The sequence below is a fragment of the Fusarium phalaenopsidis genome, assembly GCF_050370095.1.
Source record: "Fusarium phalaenopsidis strain FUZ10S chromosome Unknown contig_32292, whole genome shotgun sequence".
NCBI lineage: Eukaryota > Fungi > Ascomycota > Sordariomycetes > Hypocreales > Nectriaceae > Fusarium > Fusarium phalaenopsidis.
In genome coordinates, this window is record NW_028145410.1 from 4,179,533 (window position 1) to 4,199,908 (window position 20,376).

Here is a 20,376-nt window from a genome sequence, read left to right on the forward strand (position 1 = left end):
TAGGTAGGTACGTAGTTAGAATTGAAGTGACGCTAAGCTGAAATAGGGTTAGAAATTCCCAGGTAATTCGGGCCATTGTCGTGTTCGGCCACTAGCATCCATGTATGTAGCCCAGGGCCACCCACCTTCATGTCGTGGTCTTGATGTTGACCTAATCCCTCATCGGTAACGCCCCAAGACTTGACAGAGGGCAATGCTTCCTGATTAAGAAGTTGAACCGATGAGAAGCCAGGCTGCCCCGCACACCTTGGGTTAACTCTTCACCATATCGTACGAGTTCGCACAGATTACAGGGTGCTTAAATTTCAATCATTGACCAGCCGAAAGGTAGTGGTACTTGCTTCTTCGCGGTAATCCTGTGGTTGATAAAGGTATATAACATTTCTTACCGCCGATCATCAAGCAACAACATCACATTTTAAGTTTTGAAGCCCCTGCGTGGTGTGGACCTTGTGTAGGACCTGACCAAGACAAAGAAAGCAGCCCATCACCTTCAACCGAGACGGCAGGTTCACTGTGATGATCTCCGAGCTGCCGCTTCTTGGCCTTTCTAATATTTTGTCGGGTACAGTGGTTACCACAAGCATGGATCCCATTCGGCAAAGATGACGATTTGAGCGCCCTCTGAATCTCGAGGCCAGCCGCGCTTAATTCGGCATCGCATATGTACGGACTCCGAGATTGTTCGCTCAGTGATCTAGCCCGCCCACCGACTTAGGGGGATGAGTTCGGCCTAATGAATGGCGAGGGTCATATTGGCATGTAGCAAGTCGTCTACAGAGTAAAATACATTACGCATTGGAGGAATCCATAGAGTTGGCTCATGCCCTCTCATCGCCCACTGTAACTGCCTCTCATGCCAGTCACGAATGAATTAAATGGTGCTATTGACGTATCTGGCTTCCAAAATAAATGGGATACTTCCTCTGAAGCCTTGGGCATCGCTTCATCGGTTGGTTCCGAGGTGGTTCCAAGGAGATGTGATATTGTTCCGGGCCCGGGCCGGTATCTACGCCGATTAGACGTAGCCGAGCGGGGCACCTACGTCAGGGAACGTGAGTTCGGATGAAACAGGGTTTTTCTTTTCTGGGGTAACGAACTAGGGTAGGTATCTAGGGTATGTAGTCCATGTCAATCTCGAAGCTTACTCCGCGATGGAGGAACATGACAGTTGTTGATCTCGGTGTCTTCGCTTCAATCGAACCGATGGAAGAGGATTTTCACGATGCCTCTAATATACCGATTAACATGTGCTGTGTGTTATAAGAATCGGCTCCTCAACTTGTGGAAGTTGGTATTCATCAAACCACAGCACTCTCATCTCACCATTTCTCCCATTTATCTCAGACATGGTCAAAGTCAAAATGAGTCCCTTTTATTTGAGTTTCATCTTAATCGCTCTTCAGGCCAGCATGGTAGTTGCGTACCCGTACGAGGAATACATCCTTGCTCCAGCAACTCGCGACGTCCGCCCTGTGGCAATTTATGACACCAATGGCAACGTTTCAGACGCCGACGGTCTCATTTCCTCCCATGATCCCACTCCTGTGACTTTCTCTGGGGCTGACTCCTGGGTCACGCTTGACTTCGGCATTAACCTCAGCGGTCACGTTCAGTTTGCCGTTGAGTCGTCTTCGGGTGATGGCGAATATCTTGATTTTGCCTTCACCGAAAGCTCGCTGTTCATACGTCCCGACAAGTGTGATGCCTTGTCAGGAAGCCCCGGCCTGAGCAAGCCCCTTCGTCTCAAAGTGAAGAGCGAAGGCCTTGTTACCGCACCCAAGGAGTACATGAGAGGAGGATTCCGTTACCTTACCGTCTCTCATGGCACGGCAGGCAGCGTGTCCATTTCCAACCTCTCGGTTCATTGGAACGCATCGCCTGACATGGGAAACCCCCGGGACTACGTTGGCCACTTCAACAGTGACAACGAAAAGCTTAACCGCGTCTGGTATGCTGGTGTTTACACCAACCAACTTTGTTCTATCGACCCCACCACGGGAGGGATCGTGGGGCTGGACGAAAACAACTGGTTCTATAACTACACGATTAGCGGTGAGTAAACGGCTGCTTTGACTGTTGTTTACATAGCCATGCATACTTACATCAAATTGTCTTTCAGAAGGAATTGTTTCGCTTGTGGATGGCGCCAAGCGCGACCGCGTTGTCTGGTCCGGCGACATTGTCGTCTCAGCACCGTCCATGTTCGTCTCGACCAACAAGCTGGACGGCATCCGAAATGCCATCAACCATGTCATGTCGCTTCAGTTGGATGATGGACGCCTACCATGGGCCGGTTTGCCCTTTCAGAACCCAGACCCGAGCAAGTTCCAGTGGAGCTTCACATACCACCTGCACGCGCTCAACAACATATACGAGTACTACCTGTTCACTGGAGATCTTGAATACCTTGTCGGATATTGGCCCCAGTACAAGAAAGGCATGGAGTTCTCTCTTGACACCATTGATGACACGGGTTTAGCTGACGTTCCCACCGGGATGGACTGGCTGAGATCTGGCATGGGAGGTCACAATGTGGAGGTGAGTCCAAGCAGCACTGCTCTCTATTAAGTTGACTCGGAGATCTGACGAATGGATCCAAAAGGCAAATGAAATCTTTTACCACAGCCTGTTGATCGGCGCCAAGGTGGCGCGTCTTAACAACGATGATGCCGCTGCAAGATCGTGGACTTCAACCGCCGAGTCCATTAAAGAGGAAATCAATGAGCGCCTGTGGGACGATGACCAGTCTCTTTTTTGGGACAATGACCGCAACCAGCAGCCAAGCTCTCTTCATCCCCAGGACGGAAATGCTTGGGCTGTTATAACCGGCATTGCTAACAATACCAGAGCAGCGGCCATTTCTGAGTCTCTGAAAGCTCGTTGGATCCGCCCATACGGTGCGCCAGCGCCCGAAGCGGGCAACACCGTCTCTCGATTTGCCTCTGGGTTCGAGCTTCGGGCCCACTACATGGCAAGGTTTCCTGAGAGGGCCATAGAGCTGATGGAGTTGATGTGGGCAGATCATATGCTCGACAACCCCGCCATGACGAACAGCAGTTTCGTTGAAGGTTACGCTGCGAGTGATAGGTTCTACTATCCCCCCTATCCCAACCCAGCAGGCGTCAGTCACGCACACGGGTGGGCCACGACGCCCACATTCGCCCTCACCTTCCTAGGCGTGGGCCTTGAAATCACATCGGCCCGGGGACAGACGTGGAGCGTGACCCCACGGTTGGGAACCCTAGGGAGGGCGACAGCTCGATTTGAGACTTCATTGGGACAGTTCTCTGCATCATGGACAAATAAGGATGGCCGTCTTCAAGGAACATTCAATGCCCCAGCGGGCACGCGCGGCACCTTAACCTTGTCGACTGTTGGAGACGAGACCCTTCGCATCTCGGGGCCTCGTGGCGACCGGAAGGTTGCAGCCGATGGGAAATCTAGCATTACCCTGGAGGATTTGACCGGTGGCGAGTATCACGTTGAGCTGGCCTGATTTAGATAGCTTTAGTTAGAATCAACTACTGCTCTCACCTGCCCTTCGGGAGGATCCTTCTCAGGCACGACATGGTTGTGACACTGGGGTTACAAGGTAACCCTTGGCAGTATCTCGTAGTAATAATGGCTTTTATTGACCGTATGCTCTCTACTAATAGTGGGCTCAAAGCCATCATGACAGTGGTGACCTCTCTGGCTCTGCTATATCCTCAGCTACTGTTCTCGGCACGCATAGCGGCAATTTCATTGCCCGATGCTCGGAAACCAATTCCGGGCCTTTTCAGGCTTCGTTCGGAAACCAAGAAGAGAGTGGGTACCCCCTCGACAAACCCGGGGTCTATGGAGGTGATTGGTAGCATCACAGGGGAGCAAGGCCCAGCCACTTGGACCTGGAATTTGGGACGGCCGCGCGGCAGACAAGATGCATAATCAGTTTAGAGTTTAGTGTTATTCAAGGTGGGATAAACATTTATAATCTACATGGGTTCTCAAACAAGACAAGGATCCTAAGCTAACCATGCCGCTACCGACTCTGGAAAGCTTAAATGACTCGGCCGAGTCTGGTTTGAGAAGCTCTCTCCGATCTACAACCCTGCTCACCATCAAGTACGCCAACATCGCGCGCGGTTGCTTACCAAGTCGGCCAGCTAAGCCACGCGTTCGTCATCTCGGTGAAGACCTCTGTTGCAGGAGTGGGATACACGGGATGAACCTGATGAGTGGATATCATATTACAATGAATGAATATATAAGCCCATTCAATTTCAGACAACAAGGAGGACATTCATTCTCCTACATTCACACCATTCTCTCCGCATCCAAACCATTCAGCAAACCCGCCTAAAGATGCGTCTCCTTGCGATATCTTCATTCCTCCTATGGATGGGGGCGAATGCCGCCGTTAACCCCCCGGCAAGATGGGTGGAGAGGCGATCTCTCGCTCAGATCTATAATGCCGCCCTAGCAGAGGGCGGCGTTGTCACTGTTTGGCATGGAGGTGATGAGCCGAACCAGATGGACGGGCTCAAAGCTGCTTTCGAGGACGCCTTTCCCGGCACAACGCTTAATATTACGATCGACTTGTCGAAATACCACGACGGTAACATCGATAAACAGCTGGCACAGAATAATGTCTATATCGACAGCGTCATTCTCCAGACACTGCATGACTTTCCGAGATGGAAGAAGCAGGGCGCTCTTCTCAATTACGCTCCAGTTGGCTTTGAAAGGGTCTTTCCCAGTCTTAAGGACCGCGACGCGACGTATTACGGATATATTGGATTAGGATGGCAGCTAGTCTGGAATGGAGAAAAGCTGCCAGGCAATTTCATCCAAGATTTTACCGACTTCTTGCGTCCCGAGCTCAAAGACAAGCTTGTCCTGACATATCCAAACGACGACGACGCCATCCTGTTTGCATTCGATTTGATGTAAGGGCTCCCATTCTCGCTACGAGAGAAGCAGTAACTGACTTTGAATGTTCCAGCATCAAGCAATATGGGGAGAAGTGGTTTGAGGACCTTTTGAATCAGAACCCCCGCTGGGTCCGCGGAAGCGCTACTCCTGCTGCGATCATGGCAGACCCTCAGTCCCCCTACGTTGCATCCTTCACCACCATGCTTGGTCTAGGTGAAGCGCCCAGCCCGTTCAACGTCACGTTTCCTAGGCAAGGAAGACATGTGACGTGGGCACAGACGGCAGCGATTCTCAAAGATGCCCCTCACCCAGAGGGGGCGAAGCTCTTCCACAATTTCCTTCTCAGCAGGGATTTTCAGGCCGCGAACGGATTCTGGAGCGTGAGGTCCGACGTGCCGGCCCCAGCTGGCCAGCGGAGCTTGATCAGCCTGCCGCGCAGTAACCCGGTGGAGTTTAGGGATTTCATGGCGGACCGGGCGAGCGTTGAGAGGCTCAGGTTTTGGTTTGAGGATAGAATTGGCACTGCACAGGGCCTCACTCCTCTAGGTGATGAATTGTAAACGTGGGCCCGGTGTCAAAGTCTTGGTGAAACAGACTACTAGACATATGTAGACAGAGCTAGACGGTCTTCTGGCTCAGTTATCCCATCGAGGGTCGAGCTTTCGCGTCGATATGATCTGCTATCTATCTCATTAGCGCTTGCTACCATGGGCAGGCTCGGACGTATCATAATCTTGGACAACCTCTCATGAGGCATCCGTTAGTGAACAGGACATCAAACTCAACAAATCCTAACCTTGAGTAGTATTACATCTACTCTCTTGATTTGGAGAAGATTGAAACATGAATATGTACTTGAAATTTGGATAAAGAACGTGCAGTGGCTACCAACTAAATAAGCCCGATGTCGCGTTTCCAACATCGCTTGCAACATTCTCGACAGCATTGCCCGCATCATTGAAGGCGTTTCCGATATCGCTGGCGACATCCTCAACGGCGTGCCCAACATCGCTTGCCGCATGTTCAACCACCGACGCAACGTCGTCAGCTGCGTGGCCTACTGCACTCCCAGCATCATTCAAGGCCGAGCCGACATCGTTGACAGCATCATCGGCAGTGTGACCTATTGCACTTCCAGCGTCGTCAAGGGCGGAGGCAACATCGCTGACGGCGTCGTCAATCGCTTCAGCGACCTTCTCAGCTCCTTCGCCGATTGCCTCGGCCGCCTTCTCAACTCCCTCTCCAATCTCCTCTGCCGGCTCTTCGACAGCCTCGGCGATATTCTCGGCCAACCCGACAATTTTGGCGCCAATCTCATCGAGGAACTTGCCAGCCGCATTCTTGATCATCTCCCACAGATCGCTGAAGATTGCCTTGATGAACTTGGCCAGGTTGAAGTGAGGCTGCCAGTTGATGTGAAGGTCTATGTCCTGGCCGAGCAGCTTGCCTTGCACGTTGACGATCAGGGGCGGCCCGTCCGCGACAAGGCTCGAGATTGATCCCAAGAACTCAATATTGGTGATGTTGATGAGTTCTGCCGCAGCGCTGGCAATCCACCTGCCAATGTTTAGGCCCACGTCTAGAATGTCGTCGGCGAAGCTGGAAGAGTCTTGCTCGGCGAGCTCGCAAGCCTGCCGGGCCAATTCGATCTCAACCGTGTTGCTCTGGGTGGCTGCCAGAGCCTTCTCGGCTGTCGCCACGGCAAGGTACTCTGCACACTTTTACCTCTCGTTGAAAGCCTTCTCCGAGGGCGAGACCATGGAGTCAATTACTGTTTTACTGTCTGCGAGCAAGGCTTTGGCTTGCGTGGAGGTTTCCGGTTCAGGAGAGCTCTTCTCGGCATATTCCAAAGCCTGAGCTGCGCGCTGCATGATGTCCTCCTGATGACACTTGAGCTCATCAAAAGCGGCCCTGGCTGTTTTCATCAAAGCGGCCTCAGATTTTACCAGGTTGTCCAATGCCATTTCACTAGCAGCAATCACAGCCTCCACAGCGATAAATTCTGACCATTGAATGACCAGCTCTGCGGCTTCGAGTACGACCCTGGCGGCTTCCAGAGCTGCACCCGCGACGACTTGCTCTGCAGCCTTGACTGCTTTCTCCGCCAGAAGAATCGGCATGTCCAGGAGAGATGCTTCGTTGAGACGGCGGTCAAGGTCTTCCAAATCTTTCGTGGTCGTATCATGCGCAATAATCGCTTCGTCGAAACTCTTCCTCGTCTGCTCTAGATCGGAGCGAGCGCTACCAAAAATGAGTTTGAAGGTATTACGCTTTTGATTGAGATCGCTCTGCGCCTGGCGGATCGCCTCTTCGCTTTGAGACTGCGCTCGCTGAAGGTCTGTCTCGGTTAGATGAATAACGACCGCCGCGTCGTGACGAGCTTGATCTAGGTTCGCAATGGCAGCGACGACGGCGCTGGCGTAAGACTTTTCTGCCGCAGCGAGATTGTCTTCGAGCTGTTGCTTGTAGCTCTGCGCCTCAGACTTGGCACGACCCAATGCTGAGATGATGTCGTGTTCCTTGTTCTCCCAGTTCCGTTTGGCTTCGTCAAGGCGGTTTCGAGCTTCTTGAACAGATGCATTGAGCTCATCCTCCTTATTCGACAGTATTCGCTTGGTCTCGTCAAAGTCTGCGTGATCGCGCATAGATTTGATTTGTTTATCAAGCATGTCAACGATCTTATCGATGATATGCTGCTGTATCAGGCCATAGATTGCAAAATCAGCATTTGTCAGTGATGATCGATCCTTGAAGTCAATATCACCGGTAAGTTTCGCCTGAAGCTTGAACTTCACTCAGTCTGACAACGAGACATCTACCCAGAAGTCGAATTTGGGCTTTGGGTAGACTTCAGCCTCGAGGTGTAAGGCGGCTGATAATGCCCAGAGATCTATAGCACCATCGATCAGGACCTTTTGCGTTGACGAAGAGAACTCAATGTCGACGATGGGATCGTCGCCGGCAGCTCCTCTGACCTTGAGCGGTCCCAGTTCGAAATTCTCGATGGTGGCCATGATCTTGACCAGCAGATGATGTTGGGTACGAGTCAAAGAAGGGGCTCAAGTCAGATGGTCGGGTATACGCATAAGCTCACGCGAAAAGGCGATCTTTCTCAGCAGAATAAGGCCATGCATGGCCATGATTATTCGACCCGAATTGTCCTCCTATATATGTGCTACAATATCTGTCTTACATCTGATCTTGCTTTTCGGACACGATCTTTGCATCCATCTCGCGCATAGCATCCTCCCCGTCAAAAAGGGTCGCAACCTCTTCCAAGCTCAGTCGGCGTGTCTCAGGGTAAGCGAAGTAGACCAAGAAGAACCAGATGACGAGCAGGCATGCGAACACGACGTAGTACTTCCATCCAATAGCTTCGAGAGCGATCGGGTTAGCGAATCCATTAAAGACGGAGCTGGCGAACTGAGAGATGTTGAAGATGGTGAGTCCCTTGGCACGGAGGGTATAGGGAAGAACTTCCAGGAGGTAGGCCATAGGGACGGGGTTCATGCCGATGTTGTAGAACAGAAAGAAGATAAAGATCATGGTGACCACGCCAATGCCCAGTCCTTTGTTCTGGAAGTGCTGCTGTTCGTTCTTGGCTGAAATGGCGGTCCAGATGATAAAAGCCAGTGTCATTCCAGCGAGTGAGAAGAGGAACATGCCACGACGGCCGAAGCGGTCGACGAAAAAGGCCGAGGTGATGGCGACGAGATAGTTGAAGATCTGAAGGACGCCGTTGATGATGTTTTGGGTTTCGGGATCGGTGATGCCGACGGACTTGAGGACTTGGACGAGATAGACAGAGACGAGGCCGTTTCCACACCACTGAATGATGAAACCGACAGAGATGCAGATGAACAGGCGGCGACGGTTTCCATCTTTAGTCTCGTTAGCAAAGTCATACGCAGCAACGGTTCAAGGGGCCTACTAGTCTTGAAGAAGTCCATATACGAGGCAGTATTCTGGAGCTTCTCGTTCTGAATAGCGACAGTGATCTCGTTCATCTCGGCAAGGACCAGTTCATTGGGCTCCTCTGAGCCAGCATGATATCTGCTGAGAATTCTCTGTGCCTCTTGAGGCCTGTCGTGTGCAACGAGCCATCGGGGGCTTTCTGGAACAAAGTAGATGCAAGCGACTTGAATCAGAGAGGGAGCAGCTTGAAGGATACAAGGAACTCTCCAGCTCCAGCTGTTGGGGATCTTGAAGGTTCCGTAGGTAACCCACGCGGCGACGATGGAACCCAGATACTACCATCCAGTTAGTATCCTTACTTGGAGTTATGAGGATGAAGAATGCTTGCCCATGATGTGTTGTAGATGGCAGTGATAATCGGGCGATGAGATGGATATGCCAGTTCGCCAATCATTGGTGCAGCAGCAACAGCGATGAAGCTGCTGCCAAAGCCAACCAAGCCACGGCCTCCAAGAAAAGTGCCCATGCTGCTACCGCCACCTTGGATACCAGCGCCAGCGATGATGATGAGAGATCCGATCAGTATTCCGTGGCGGCGACCCAGCCGATCGGCGAGCATTGGGGCGAATGGTAAAGCAGCGATACCGCCAATGACCTGAATGGTCGAAACGATTTCGAGAATGCTTCCGGAGGGGTTGTCAAAGTCTGGGACCAGGAGAGTTAGCACCTAGAGGTATCGCTTTCTTTGCTTCAACGAACCTTCATTCCAAGAGGGTAGACTCTGCATGCCGTTCAATAAACTTCCGTCAAATCCTGTTTTAAGGGTTAGATGTAGAACGGGTGCTGTCGGTTGAGATCACAAACCAGAGACGTAAGATGTGAGAAGAGGAACGAGGAGGAGAGCGTTCAACTTCAGAAGATGCGGAACCCTGTACCAAGGTTTTCCATAGTCAGGAAGAAGGTCAGTAATCTTGGGAGGTGCAGCATCCTCGACCATGGCGTCAGATGCCGTATGGTGTTCATGTTCCTCGAGTTTGGCCATGGCATGTCCAATGGACAAACAGAGTCCAAAAGTAGTGAAAGGTGATGAAATTGATCAAAGGGAAGAGTGCTGATCTTGCTCTCCGTGAGAGATGAGCCGTTTTGAAGGCAAGAGGAGCCTTGGAGTCCTTATATGCTCAAAGCCGAGGGGTAACCGAAGAGAGATCATGAGGCTGTCACCAACCGAGCTTAGGCCAAGAAGAAAATCTGGGGCCCCAGCTCATGACCGCACTAATCCCCAGATGATATGATTTTCCGGGACAGACGACATGAAACGAGGATAAACTATTCTGAAAATACATGAGCCAGAAAAAGTTGAGAGGTCACGGATGCGTGCCAGACAAGCTTTGACAGCGTCTCCCGCGGGGTTTCTGTGTTTCGCCGCGGCGTAATACTAGCACAGTTGCTTCCTGAGTCGTGTGTGTTTGTCTTATTGGTTGGAAACGGCGCTACCGGGAAATTGGGGGTCGTCTTGGGATTTCTCCGCGCAGGAATTGAGGGGTGAGCTATGTGGGCCAAGGCACAGGATCCCTGACTGATCATGGCTGGATGAGGAGATGAAGCGATCATGACAGCCATCCCGGGCCTTTCGGCAGACGAGAGCTATTGAATCCCGGTATGCGGGCCATTATAACAAGCTAGCTGCAGGGCAGCTGACCGAAGCATTACCTCCTCATTCTCTCGTCACCACTTTTGCAGGGGCATCCGATTTTTGAGCCTTGCACCTTTCATTCATCAATACTCACCGAGCATGTTTCTCATCAATGTCGAGAATGCCATAGAGCAGCTGACTTTGGAGGAGAAAGTCAAGCTTCTTGCTGGGCAGGATACATGGGGCACCTGGGCGAATGATCGTGTCAGCATTCCCCGAATCACGGTATGTGCATTTCTACATCTCGACCCGTTGGTCGCATGATGCTAACTGCTGTGCCTATTGAGCAGACCTCCGATGGACCTCATGGCGTTCGCGGTACGAGTTTCTTCAACGGCCCTCGCGGCATGCTTCTCCCCTCTGCCACAGCCATGGGAGCGACATTCGACCCCGAATTGATACACGCAGCCGGAGAGCTATTGGCGGCCGAGGCAAAAGAGAAGAAGTGCCACGTCTTGCTAGCTCCAACAGTCTGCATCCAACGTTCTCCTCTTCTCGGTCGTGGATTCGAAGCCTTCGCAGAGGACCCTTGGCTCAGCGGAACCATAGCATCCGCATACGTTAATGGTGTCCAAAGCCATGGCGTAGCTTGCTCGATCAAGCATTTCGCCGCGCACGATCAGTCAAGTATGGCGGTAGAGGACGATGTTCGAGCGTCAGAGAGGTCTCTGCGCGAGATGCATCTCCTGCCGTTCCAGCTAGCCGTCAAGAATGCGAGCCCATGGGCTTTCATGATGGCGTATAACAAGATCAATGGCATCCACGCCACTGAGAATTCTTGGCTGATCAATCAGATCCTACGACGGGACTGGGGTTGGGATGGACTCGTTATGAGCGATTGGTTTGGCACTTACAGCACCTCTGAGTCCCTCAACGCCGGTATGGACCTGGAAATGCCAGGACCGTCAAGGTGGAGAGGCGACTTGCTCAGTTGGGCCGTCATGAGCGACAAGGTCAAGAAGCCTACGATCGACGCCAGCGTGCGAAATCTTCTCAAGCTCATCAACAAGGTCCATCCTTGGAAGGATGACGCCCCGAAAGAAGTCGGAGATACTCAGCGCAAGCGAGATCTATGTAGAAAGGTTGCCAGCGAGGCGATAGTTCTCTTGAAGAACGAGCGCAACGTCCTCCCCTTGGACTCGCAGAAAAAGCAGACTTATGGTTTGATCGGACCTGCTGTTGAAAACCCAGCCATCAGTGGAGGCGGCTCAGCTGATTTGACGCCGCACTACGTAAGCAGACCTTTGGAAGCCATCATCGATGTTGTGGGATCGGAGAATGTCAAGACTGCAATCGGATGCCAGGGTAAGTATCGTTACAACACCTCCCTAGACAGTAACTAACTAATAGTAGCCCACCTCTTCACTCCTCAGTTGTCAAAGGACATTTCTGTACCCAAAAGCACTGAGCCCGGATACCTTGTCTCCTGGTACAAGGAAGACCCCATGCTCAACCCTGCGGTCGAGCCTATCGCCTCGGTCACCACTGTTCAGGCCCAGATGTACTTTGCCGACAACCTACCAGAAGCAGTACCAAAGACATACTGGCTCCAAGCAAAGACCATCTATACTGCGCCAAAATCCTGTACGATTGAACTTGGTCTTTGCGTCCTCGGTAAAGGCAAGTTATTCGTCGACGGCCAAGAAAAGATCGACCTGTATACCAGTCAGCCTGAAAAGACTCTGCAGACTCCCATGTTCGACCAAGCTAGCATGGAAGTCACTGCTGAGATCGAGGTACAGCAAGGGAAGCAATACAAGATTCTAGTCTATCTCAAGAACGAAGCTGCTGTCGCGGGAGTGGGGGCGCTCAACTGCGGCGGATTGAGAATTGGCTGCTGTGAAAAGATTGATCCTGCTACTGCTCTTGCAGAGGCTGTCAAGCTAGCTTCCGAGGTTGACGTGCCTATTGTTATCGCTGGATTAAACAGCGACTTTGAGAGCGAGGCTCTTGATCGCAAGTCGCTTGATTTGCCGCCAGCTGTTGACGAGCTCATTGCAGCGGTTATCAAGGCAAACAAAAACACGGCAAGTCTCCTTCACCAACAGCCTTCTCTAAACTTCTAACTAATTGCCATCAGGTTGTTGTAACCCAATCAGGCTGCCCAATCCTCATGCCATGGCTCGATGAAACCCCGACACTCGTTCACGCCTGGTTTGGCGGCCAGGAGACAGGCAACGCAATCGCCGACGTGCTCTTCGGCAATACCAACCCCAGTGGGCGACTTTCTCTCACATTCCCCAAGAGGCTCGAAGATACGCCTGCGTTCTTGACCTTTGGCAAGGGCGAGAGGGAGATTCACTATGGAGAAGGCGTTTTCGTAGGTTATCGCTACTACGAAAAGCTGCGGACCACACCACTGTTTTACTTTGGGTTTGGTCTCTCTTACAGCCAGTTTGAGTATTCAAACCCGCAAGTACCAGAAAAGGTCAACTTGTTTGAAGCAGACTCCTTCGATGTGTCGGTTGAAGTCTCCAACACCAGCAACCGCGGTGGACACGAAGTTGTTCAACTCTACATGACTGACAAGACCAGCACGGCCCCAAGGCCACTCAAGGAACTCAAGGCATTCAAAAAGGTTTGGATAGACGCCGGCAAGTCCCAAAAGGTGACGATTTCCTTGGATAAATACGCCTTGTCTTTCTGGAGCGAGCTGGAATGCAAGTGGTTGGCAGAGGCGGGAGTGTTTGAGGTTATTATTGCCAGAAGCTCGGATCCGAAGGATGAATTGCTTCGTGAAGAGATTGAATTGGTCAAGAACTTTACGTGGAATGGCCTTTAGTACTTGGTTGAGGGTAGATGCTATAGTTGGACAATCTGAAGATGATCCTGATTCCACCTCCACTTCCCAGCTTTTTCATGGAACGTTGAATGGAGAAATGGAATTACTCCAACATCTGGAAATGCATGCTCATATGCAACCATACAATGTGCGTGCTCATCCCCAGGTCACCTGTCATGCCATCACTCGTGCCAGGGCTTAGGATTGCCACATCCGGCCAAGCTCGGATCCATATTTTTTAGCTCATATTTCTCCTAGGGGGATTTGAGGGGATTTCGCCGCCTTCTTTGTCTCCCCATTCGTCTTCACCAACTACCGACTTCAAGATGCCACCCAGGGCTTGTGATGCTTGCAAGCGACGCAAGGTCAAATGCAACGGAACTCAACCATGCGGAACATGTTGTGTTTCCAATATTGCCTGCCAGTATACCATTATACCGAGGAAACGAGGGCCAAAAGTTGCGCGCCTACCAGAGAGGCTTGAACATCCGTCACGACAAATGGTTAATGAAGGTGGTATTCGGAGTCATCTTTTCCGAGAGGATCACAGTCAAGGTCAGCCTAGTACGCCATCAACAGCGGATCTTCAATCGGGATACAGTCCTCGGGAATGGCCCTCACCGAACATTCCTGTTTTTTCACCAGGCTCTGACGCCAGCAACCCATCACAGCCTTTCGGGTCCAATCCACAGATGATCTGGGAGATGCTTGTTACCAGAGTCAACTCGGTTCTGTCATCAGTCTCCATGCTTGACGTTGTGGACTCCTGCATCGACATCTACATGCAATATGGCTTCCCATGCTGCCCGATTGTTCACGAGAAGAGCCTTCGGGAATCAAATGTGGAACTCTTCTCAGCACAGTCCAGTTCATCCATGTTTAGGACTAGCGATGAGCAGCAACTTGTGCGTTGTATGAGGGCTTTTGCTAGCTTGACAGCGGTATGCGCGGCTGTTTCTGCCATGATGCCTCAAACGCTACTCCCATATCGCCACTTGGTAGTCCAGCTATTTCTACGGGCATCAAGAGATATGCTCTATATTTATGAAGACTATGACCTAGAGCATCCTGACTCAAGCTCATTGCTTATAAGGATGTTTCACTCAACCGCTCTTCAGCATACCACAGGGAAGACAGGAGCCGCATGGAGCATCTCCAGCCAGGCTGCGCTTCTTGCGCAACGCATGCGCCTCTACGACGAGCGAGACGTCAGGCGGAGCGACCCCATCGAGACACAATTACTGCGTTTTCGGTTCTGGCATCTCTACGTATCGGATCAGGCGGCTTCTTTGATGCGCAATAGGGTTTTTGTGCTGCAAGAGTCCCTCTTTGATGGGGACATGATCCTAGATCCATTTGGAGAAGGAGGACCAGGATTACTTGACAAGACTCAACCCAGGTATCATGACCCATTTGAGGATCGCGCGTTCTCGGGTTATGACTTGACACGGCGCCTTTGGGCATCGGCAGCTGGGTTGATGGCTTCAATGCGCAAGTACGCTCGTCAAGAAACCCATTACGAGCCAGATGCAAAAAGACAAAAGAAGATGAAAATGACAGGACAGTTCTTGGAATTCACGAGCATGGTCGATGAGCTCCCTCCATGGTTCGAGTCTCCTGACACATTCGAATTCTCTCAAGACAAAGAAGTTCTTACGTTCCAGAGGGCTTTTTTCTCGGTCCAGCGCAGCAACCTCATGTTGGGGCTTCATTGCTTCCACCTTGTCCTTCTTCAACAGGCGATCGAGTACGGGTTATCCGACATCATGGGCCTACATGACCAAGACCTCACGCTAGCCATGAAAAAGACCGAGATTATCCACGAATTTCTCGTCGAGGTGAGCAGGGCCCCTCTTCTCTGCCTTCGGGTTCAAGGAGAGCCAACTGTGAGTATCAACATTGAAGCAATGTCCCACCCGAAATACTTATGCCCATGGTCTAGGTCGAACGGTTTCGAAGGGTCGGAAGTGCTCTGCTTGAAGTGATTCAGAATGTCGACAATGAGACTATCAGGACACGATCAAGATCGTACCTGACGCAGCTCCTTAATACGCTGTCAAGACTGGATTCAAAAGCTTCGGATAAGCTCAACAGCGAGCAACTGACATAGCATTGACTGCCTGTAAAAAGAATTAATGGTGCGTAGTGTTGTTAGTGAATAAAGAACAACAGGCCTGAACACCCAATAACGAACGGCATTTCCTTGCTTCCCGCTGGCCCGATGTGGCCTAGTGGGACCTTGGCTATAAAGGTCGGCAGTGCTGCCTTGAAACTGCACCACGTCATTGCTGGATGACTGAATTCCCAACTTGCTGATTTCCCTTTGCCAAGACACGCCTAGCTTGGATGATCACGACAGAGCATCTGCTTCATGCCAAATCCCGACTCTACAGATCGGATAATGTCCACCAGGGAAGAATGGATCTTGTCGCAAGTTGCGCCCACCAAGGAGGAGCTGTATGCAGGCGACGGCTGCCACCTGGACGAAGCGATATGCCTAATCGACTACCTTAACAACAAAATCACGGCCCAAGAAGCTGCAACCGCCATAACCAAACCAGTTCTACAAGAAGCTGATCCAGAGGGCGAGCTCTGCCGCTTGATGGCCCTACTCTGCGAAGCCCCCGTTGAGCTTGCTGCCGACCGCGACAAATTGTATGATCTGCTCTTTGCAATTCAAGCGCTTCCACCTGAAGCAGGCATCAACTGGGTGGATCTTCCAGGTTTCGCATCCATGTGGACCGATCTGCTTAGACTTGGTGTTTATGGAACAGATACCTGGGAGGAGGAATCGCTCTCTGGTGACAGGAAAACAGAGCTACGCCAGCACTTTGAAGCTGTCGGAACAGTCGAGGCAGAGCTGTACTTGCGCAATCTTGGAGGTGTATCAGATGTTTGGGCTTACGAGGTTATAAACCAGGTATGCTCTGGGCGCCCCGGGCTAGATATCGTCATTACTGGGATTCACGCGTGGCTTAAGGTCGCCGGACCCAAGTTGATAGCGGAGATGAAGCCAGAACACATCCAAACCTTTTCAAGAGGCCGTAGGGGCAAGGTCGCCAGGAAGCATGTTATGGTAGACACCATGGCTGGTTTTTGGGACCATTGGAAGAGCACGTTCATGCAGCTGAGCGACGATGAGGAGTATCTTTCAGCAGAATCTAGGAGGCTTGCGGTAGAGTGTCATGATCTGATGCAAAGAAGAACCTGATTATTGCCAAGCCCACAGTAAAGAATAGCTCAGAGACCACTTGAGTATGGCCAGTAGGGCAAATGTGAAACTGTACACGGCACTTAACAAACAAATGAGGCCAAGGGAAGCGCCAGTTGCGAGCCCACACCAAGTTACAGTAGATAGGCACGAAATAACTCAGAAAAGAGGCTCAAAAATACCAAGGTTGATTTATGTCGTCAGCCCACGCTGTAGCCTCGCCGGTAGAAACGCAACGGCTTGACAGAGGGCTTTAGGATCTCTATGGATGGTTTTCTCAAAAAGAGCGAAGCCTTCGAGGGAAGATATGCCTGAATTTTGATTGAAAAAGGAGCTTTGGGCCATACTGGACTGAAAATGAGACATGATAGAGGCTGTGAATCCTAGTTACAGCTAAGCCTATTTAAATGGCCTTATCAAATAAGATAAACTAAACTAAAATAAGAAGGCTATATTGCAGCTTAGAAAGAATGGAGGTAACAGCCTTAGGAAAAATAACATAAGCAATACATAGATTAAATCTCTACTTTGCAATAAGAACATTCCCGCTGACCTCCGTCGCATAACCTATCTTGATTTTAACATAAGAAAATTGTAGAGAATTTAGCACTTGGAGAGTATTGCTCCTCCCACGGCAACGGTTCTTCTGATCCACTGCCACTTTCACGTTCCCCTCGACTAGGTTCATCCTGGCTAACGTTGCTGCCGTCAGATGCGCTGTTAGCTGAGGCTTTTTCCTTACTGGGCCCAGAGTGAGCCCTGCTGCTGTTCGACTCATGCCTGCTATCACTCTCAAGTTCCTCGTCACTATCCTCAAGCGCCGGCGCGTCTTCATCTTCAGTTCCATCACCACCCGAAGATGATTTTTGGGTGAGATCATATGTGCTGGTGGATCCTAATGAATGATTAGAAGAAAAGCAGTCCATCATATGAATTAGCGTTAAATCCATATCGTTAGATAGTCCGATCCTCCGGTAGACGTTGCGTCTGTCAGTTGGCGTGACAACTATAGCCATGAGGCCGATAAGTGGGAGAAGATAGAGTTTCGGCTCGGGACCAGATGTATACTCGCTTGGATCGAAACTCGGGTCGTCTGCCGTGAAGTCCACCTCGACTTTGTCACCAGGCTGGGGATCTTGCAGTTGCCAATATGGCATACCCTCTCTCCATTCTTCGCTGCCGCAGTCATACTTCAAGGCCAGCAACTGGCCGCGGATTTTGAGCAAGCAAGGGTTGGTAATGCTGGTGGAGCTGGGATACACGGAGTGTTCGTCTTGGTCTGCGACCGTCACAGATGCCTCGAGAGCTTGGTGATCGTCTTGACGCATCCTCCACATCTGAAGCTTGAGATAGATGCCAAGTTGCTCCAGATAGCCATCCATGATTGCCCAGGACCATGATGGCCCTCTTCCAGGGACAAGACGGTTGTCGCAGGAGGGATCAAATGGGTTTTCGGTAGAGAAAGACTCAACTTCAAAGTAACTTCTACGTCGGCGCCACATCAGACCGTAAGCAAGATCAGATTGCCAGAGACCATGCAAACAATCGGATGTGATCCACGTTTTGAATCTCTGAGTGATTCCCTCGATAGCAGGTAACTTATCGGTCGGTTCCGTAAGCAGGCGAGCTGAGTAGTCGAGAAGCATCTTGTACCAGAGAATCAAAGCTTGGGTTGGCTGCGCGCTTGGTGGAAGCAGAAGAGGGAGGTTGTACAAAAAGTCGACATGGACGCGCTCATTGGAATCAAGCCCATCACAATCGAAAAAGTCGGAAGCAAACCTATGAGCGGCGCACTCCTCAGTCTCCCTGCACAGCCAATAGTAATCAAATTTAGAACAGTAAAGAACGCGATGGGAGAGTAGTCGTTCCTGGAGGGTCCAACCGCGATTTTGGAGAGGTTCATTCAGCATGTTCCAATTAGCGGCATCCGAAGGTTGTGGAATGAGCCTCATTTCATGTTCATAATATGTAATTTTGGCATGGCGTGACTCTCTGAGTTTGTGAGGGTAGCATCCATTCCTACCCAGTGCAGAGGCAGAAATGGTAAGGTATGCGTTGGCATAGACATCTTTCTGAAGAAATGTTAAGCAAGATGAAGGATGGGAACAGGGGTGCCCTACCATCTTCGGCGCCTCGCGAGCCCAATCCTCAACATCGCCCTGTATTATACAGGGGGAGTCAACCCATATGTACGATACTCCAATGGAATATGTTATTCGAGCGGCCTGCCATATCGTCTCGCAAAGCCCACCGGCAGGGATGTCGTCTTGAAAATCGCTGTAGCTTCCAGGGGTCATTTTCAATAAATCGGATCCCCCCCAGCAGTAACTGAGGACAGTATATGGTTGGCTGCTGTCATAAGGCTGACAAAGTCGCAAGCGCAGCTGGCCACCGACCACTCTGAGATGAATCATTCGAGACGCACGTGTTGCCTCAGCACCAATAGAATTTCGAGCTTCTCTTATAGCGACGCATTCCTCGTGGTCGTCATCACATGTTTGCAGCCATGAAAGAAGAGTAGATCTCATTGATGGCGCTGTATTTTCTCGTCCAGAGTTCCCCATGGGAAAGGAGCTGTTTGGGTTCCTGGGTGAAGCTATACAGAGGTCGACGGTGGCGCCTTGCAGCCTCTCCAGTTCAGAATCGGCGGATACGCTCCGACATGAATTCGCGTCGGTGTCGATGCTTTCAGGGACGACTAAATCTAGGTATCCCAATTCGATTGACTCATATGCAGAGCTGCTCCTGGATCGAATCGAACCTCCTTCTCCGCTGCTGTTATCGCTTTCGTGGCCACGGTAGGGCTGAGCATCGGGATTGGTAGGAAGGTTATCATTTGGTAGCCTCGCAGATACATAGTAACCTTTACCCATCTTTTCAGCCGAGTAGTTATGAAGATCACCGTCCAGGCGTATGGTGGAATCAGGTGGAGGTACAACAGATGGCGTTAGAACAGAAGGAAACAGCCGCGATAGGTGAGTAGAGTCGTCGATGGCACGACACAGAGCACAAACGGCAGCGTCGCGACAGATCTCTGCGTAAGTCTTCCGGAACGTGTAGCCACCGCGTTTATTGTTGTAGATTTCGATTAACTCGTGGGACGCCGACTCTTTGCATTCTGTGCACAGATCTGTAGGAAGAACATTTGCATTGTGCAAGAAAAAGTCGTGGTCAAGGTCAGGCCGAGAGTACCAGGCGCAGAATTCATCGTCAACGGTGTCCTTGCGAGGGGAGAGCTCCATCTTCAAGACAGTCTCAGGAGGATGTTTGAGTGAGATAAGAGATGTCTCGGGTTAATCCTGAGTTGGGGGATATTGTTGCCGTTCTCATTATGGTGCCTCAGCAAGCAGTGGTGTATCATTTGAGTGGAGGGGCGATTGCGCCTCAAGCAGGGCGTTTGCCAATCTGCCTTGCCCCGCTTTTGCAACCTCATTTTGAAATAGGTGCCTGATCATGAACCGCCGCAGACCTAACTACGAGCCTTCATCCTTAGACTTATGTCAATGCTACCCATGAGGACAGCAGCGCATCTATTGAGGATGGACTACCATCCTACCAATCATGCAGCAGCAGTAGCCCAGGGGTAGAGAGCTTCGCATAAAATTAGGCAAGATTGGGAACGAAGGAGCTGAGGCCGTCACTGCACAATCACTCTGGAATCATGCGTATGACGGCCTCAAACACGAGAATGAGCAACTAGTAGACAAATATGAAGAGCTGCTCTCGCGGGATCTGCCACCGAACATAATAAACTGCCGCTCTCTTTTTTGTCCTCCCTCTTTTTGCCGCTAGTAATCCCCGCTCAGGCAGATAAAGGTCGGACTAGACGAACGACCAGATCGATAACACGGACCTTGA

General features: G+C 51.0%; 6 protein-coding genes across 6 annotated transcripts; 4 read left to right on the forward strand and 2 right to left on the reverse strand.

Moving 5' to 3' along the window:
* Positions 1-1,364: 1,364 nt before the first annotated feature.
* On the forward strand, positions 1,365-3,499 carry LRP88_05545 (uncharacterized protein; the record flags this gene model as incomplete). The annotated part of the gene is made up of 3 exons (XM_083242096.1): positions 1,365-2,055; positions 2,123-2,541; positions 2,606-3,499. 3 exons carry the CDS (start codon positions 1,365-1,367, stop codon positions 3,497-3,499), a joined length of 2,004 nt encoding a protein of 667 aa, XP_083103244.1.
* An 848-nt stretch (positions 3,500-4,347) lies between these two features.
* LRP88_05546 (ABC transporter substrate-binding protein) lies at positions 4,348-5,477 on the forward strand (the record flags this gene model as incomplete). Its single annotated transcript, XM_083242097.1, has 2 exons — positions 4,348-4,931; positions 4,988-5,477. 2 exons carry the CDS (start codon positions 4,348-4,350, stop codon positions 5,475-5,477), a joined length of 1,074 nt encoding a protein of 357 aa, XP_083103245.1.
* Positions 5,478-5,801: 324 nt separating this feature from the next.
* On the reverse strand, positions 5,802-7,931 carry LRP88_05547 (uncharacterized protein; the record flags this gene model as incomplete). The annotated part of the gene is made up of 3 exons (XM_083242098.1): positions 5,802-6,635; positions 6,690-7,694; positions 7,767-7,931. 3 exons carry the CDS (start codon positions 7,929-7,931, stop codon positions 5,802-5,804), a joined length of 2,004 nt encoding a protein of 667 aa, XP_083103246.1.
* A 175-nt stretch (positions 7,932-8,106) lies between these two features.
* On the reverse strand, positions 8,107-9,874 carry LRP88_05548 (uncharacterized protein; the record flags this gene model as incomplete). The annotated part of the gene is made up of 5 exons (XM_083242099.1): positions 8,107-8,798; positions 8,849-9,167; positions 9,221-9,537; positions 9,592-9,645; positions 9,697-9,874. 5 exons carry the CDS (start codon positions 9,872-9,874, stop codon positions 8,107-8,109), a joined length of 1,560 nt encoding a protein of 519 aa, XP_083103247.1.
* Positions 9,875-10,624: 750 nt separating this feature from the next.
* Positions 10,625-13,307, forward strand: LRP88_05549 (glycoside hydrolase superfamily; the record flags this gene model as incomplete). The annotated part of the gene is made up of 4 exons (XM_083242100.1): positions 10,625-10,750; positions 10,813-11,830; positions 11,879-12,528; positions 12,606-13,307. The coding sequence occupies 4 exons, from the start codon at positions 10,625-10,627 to the stop codon at positions 13,305-13,307; spliced, it is 2,496 nt and encodes an 831-aa protein (XP_083103248.1).
* A 2,401-nt stretch (positions 13,308-15,708) lies between these two features.
* LRP88_05550 (uncharacterized protein) lies at positions 15,709-16,518 on the forward strand (the record flags this gene model as incomplete). Its single annotated transcript, XM_083242101.1, has 1 exon — positions 15,709-16,518. One exon carries the CDS (start codon positions 15,709-15,711, stop codon positions 16,516-16,518), a length of 810 nt encoding a protein of 269 aa, XP_083103249.1.
* Positions 16,519-20,376: the final 3,858 nt, after the last annotated feature.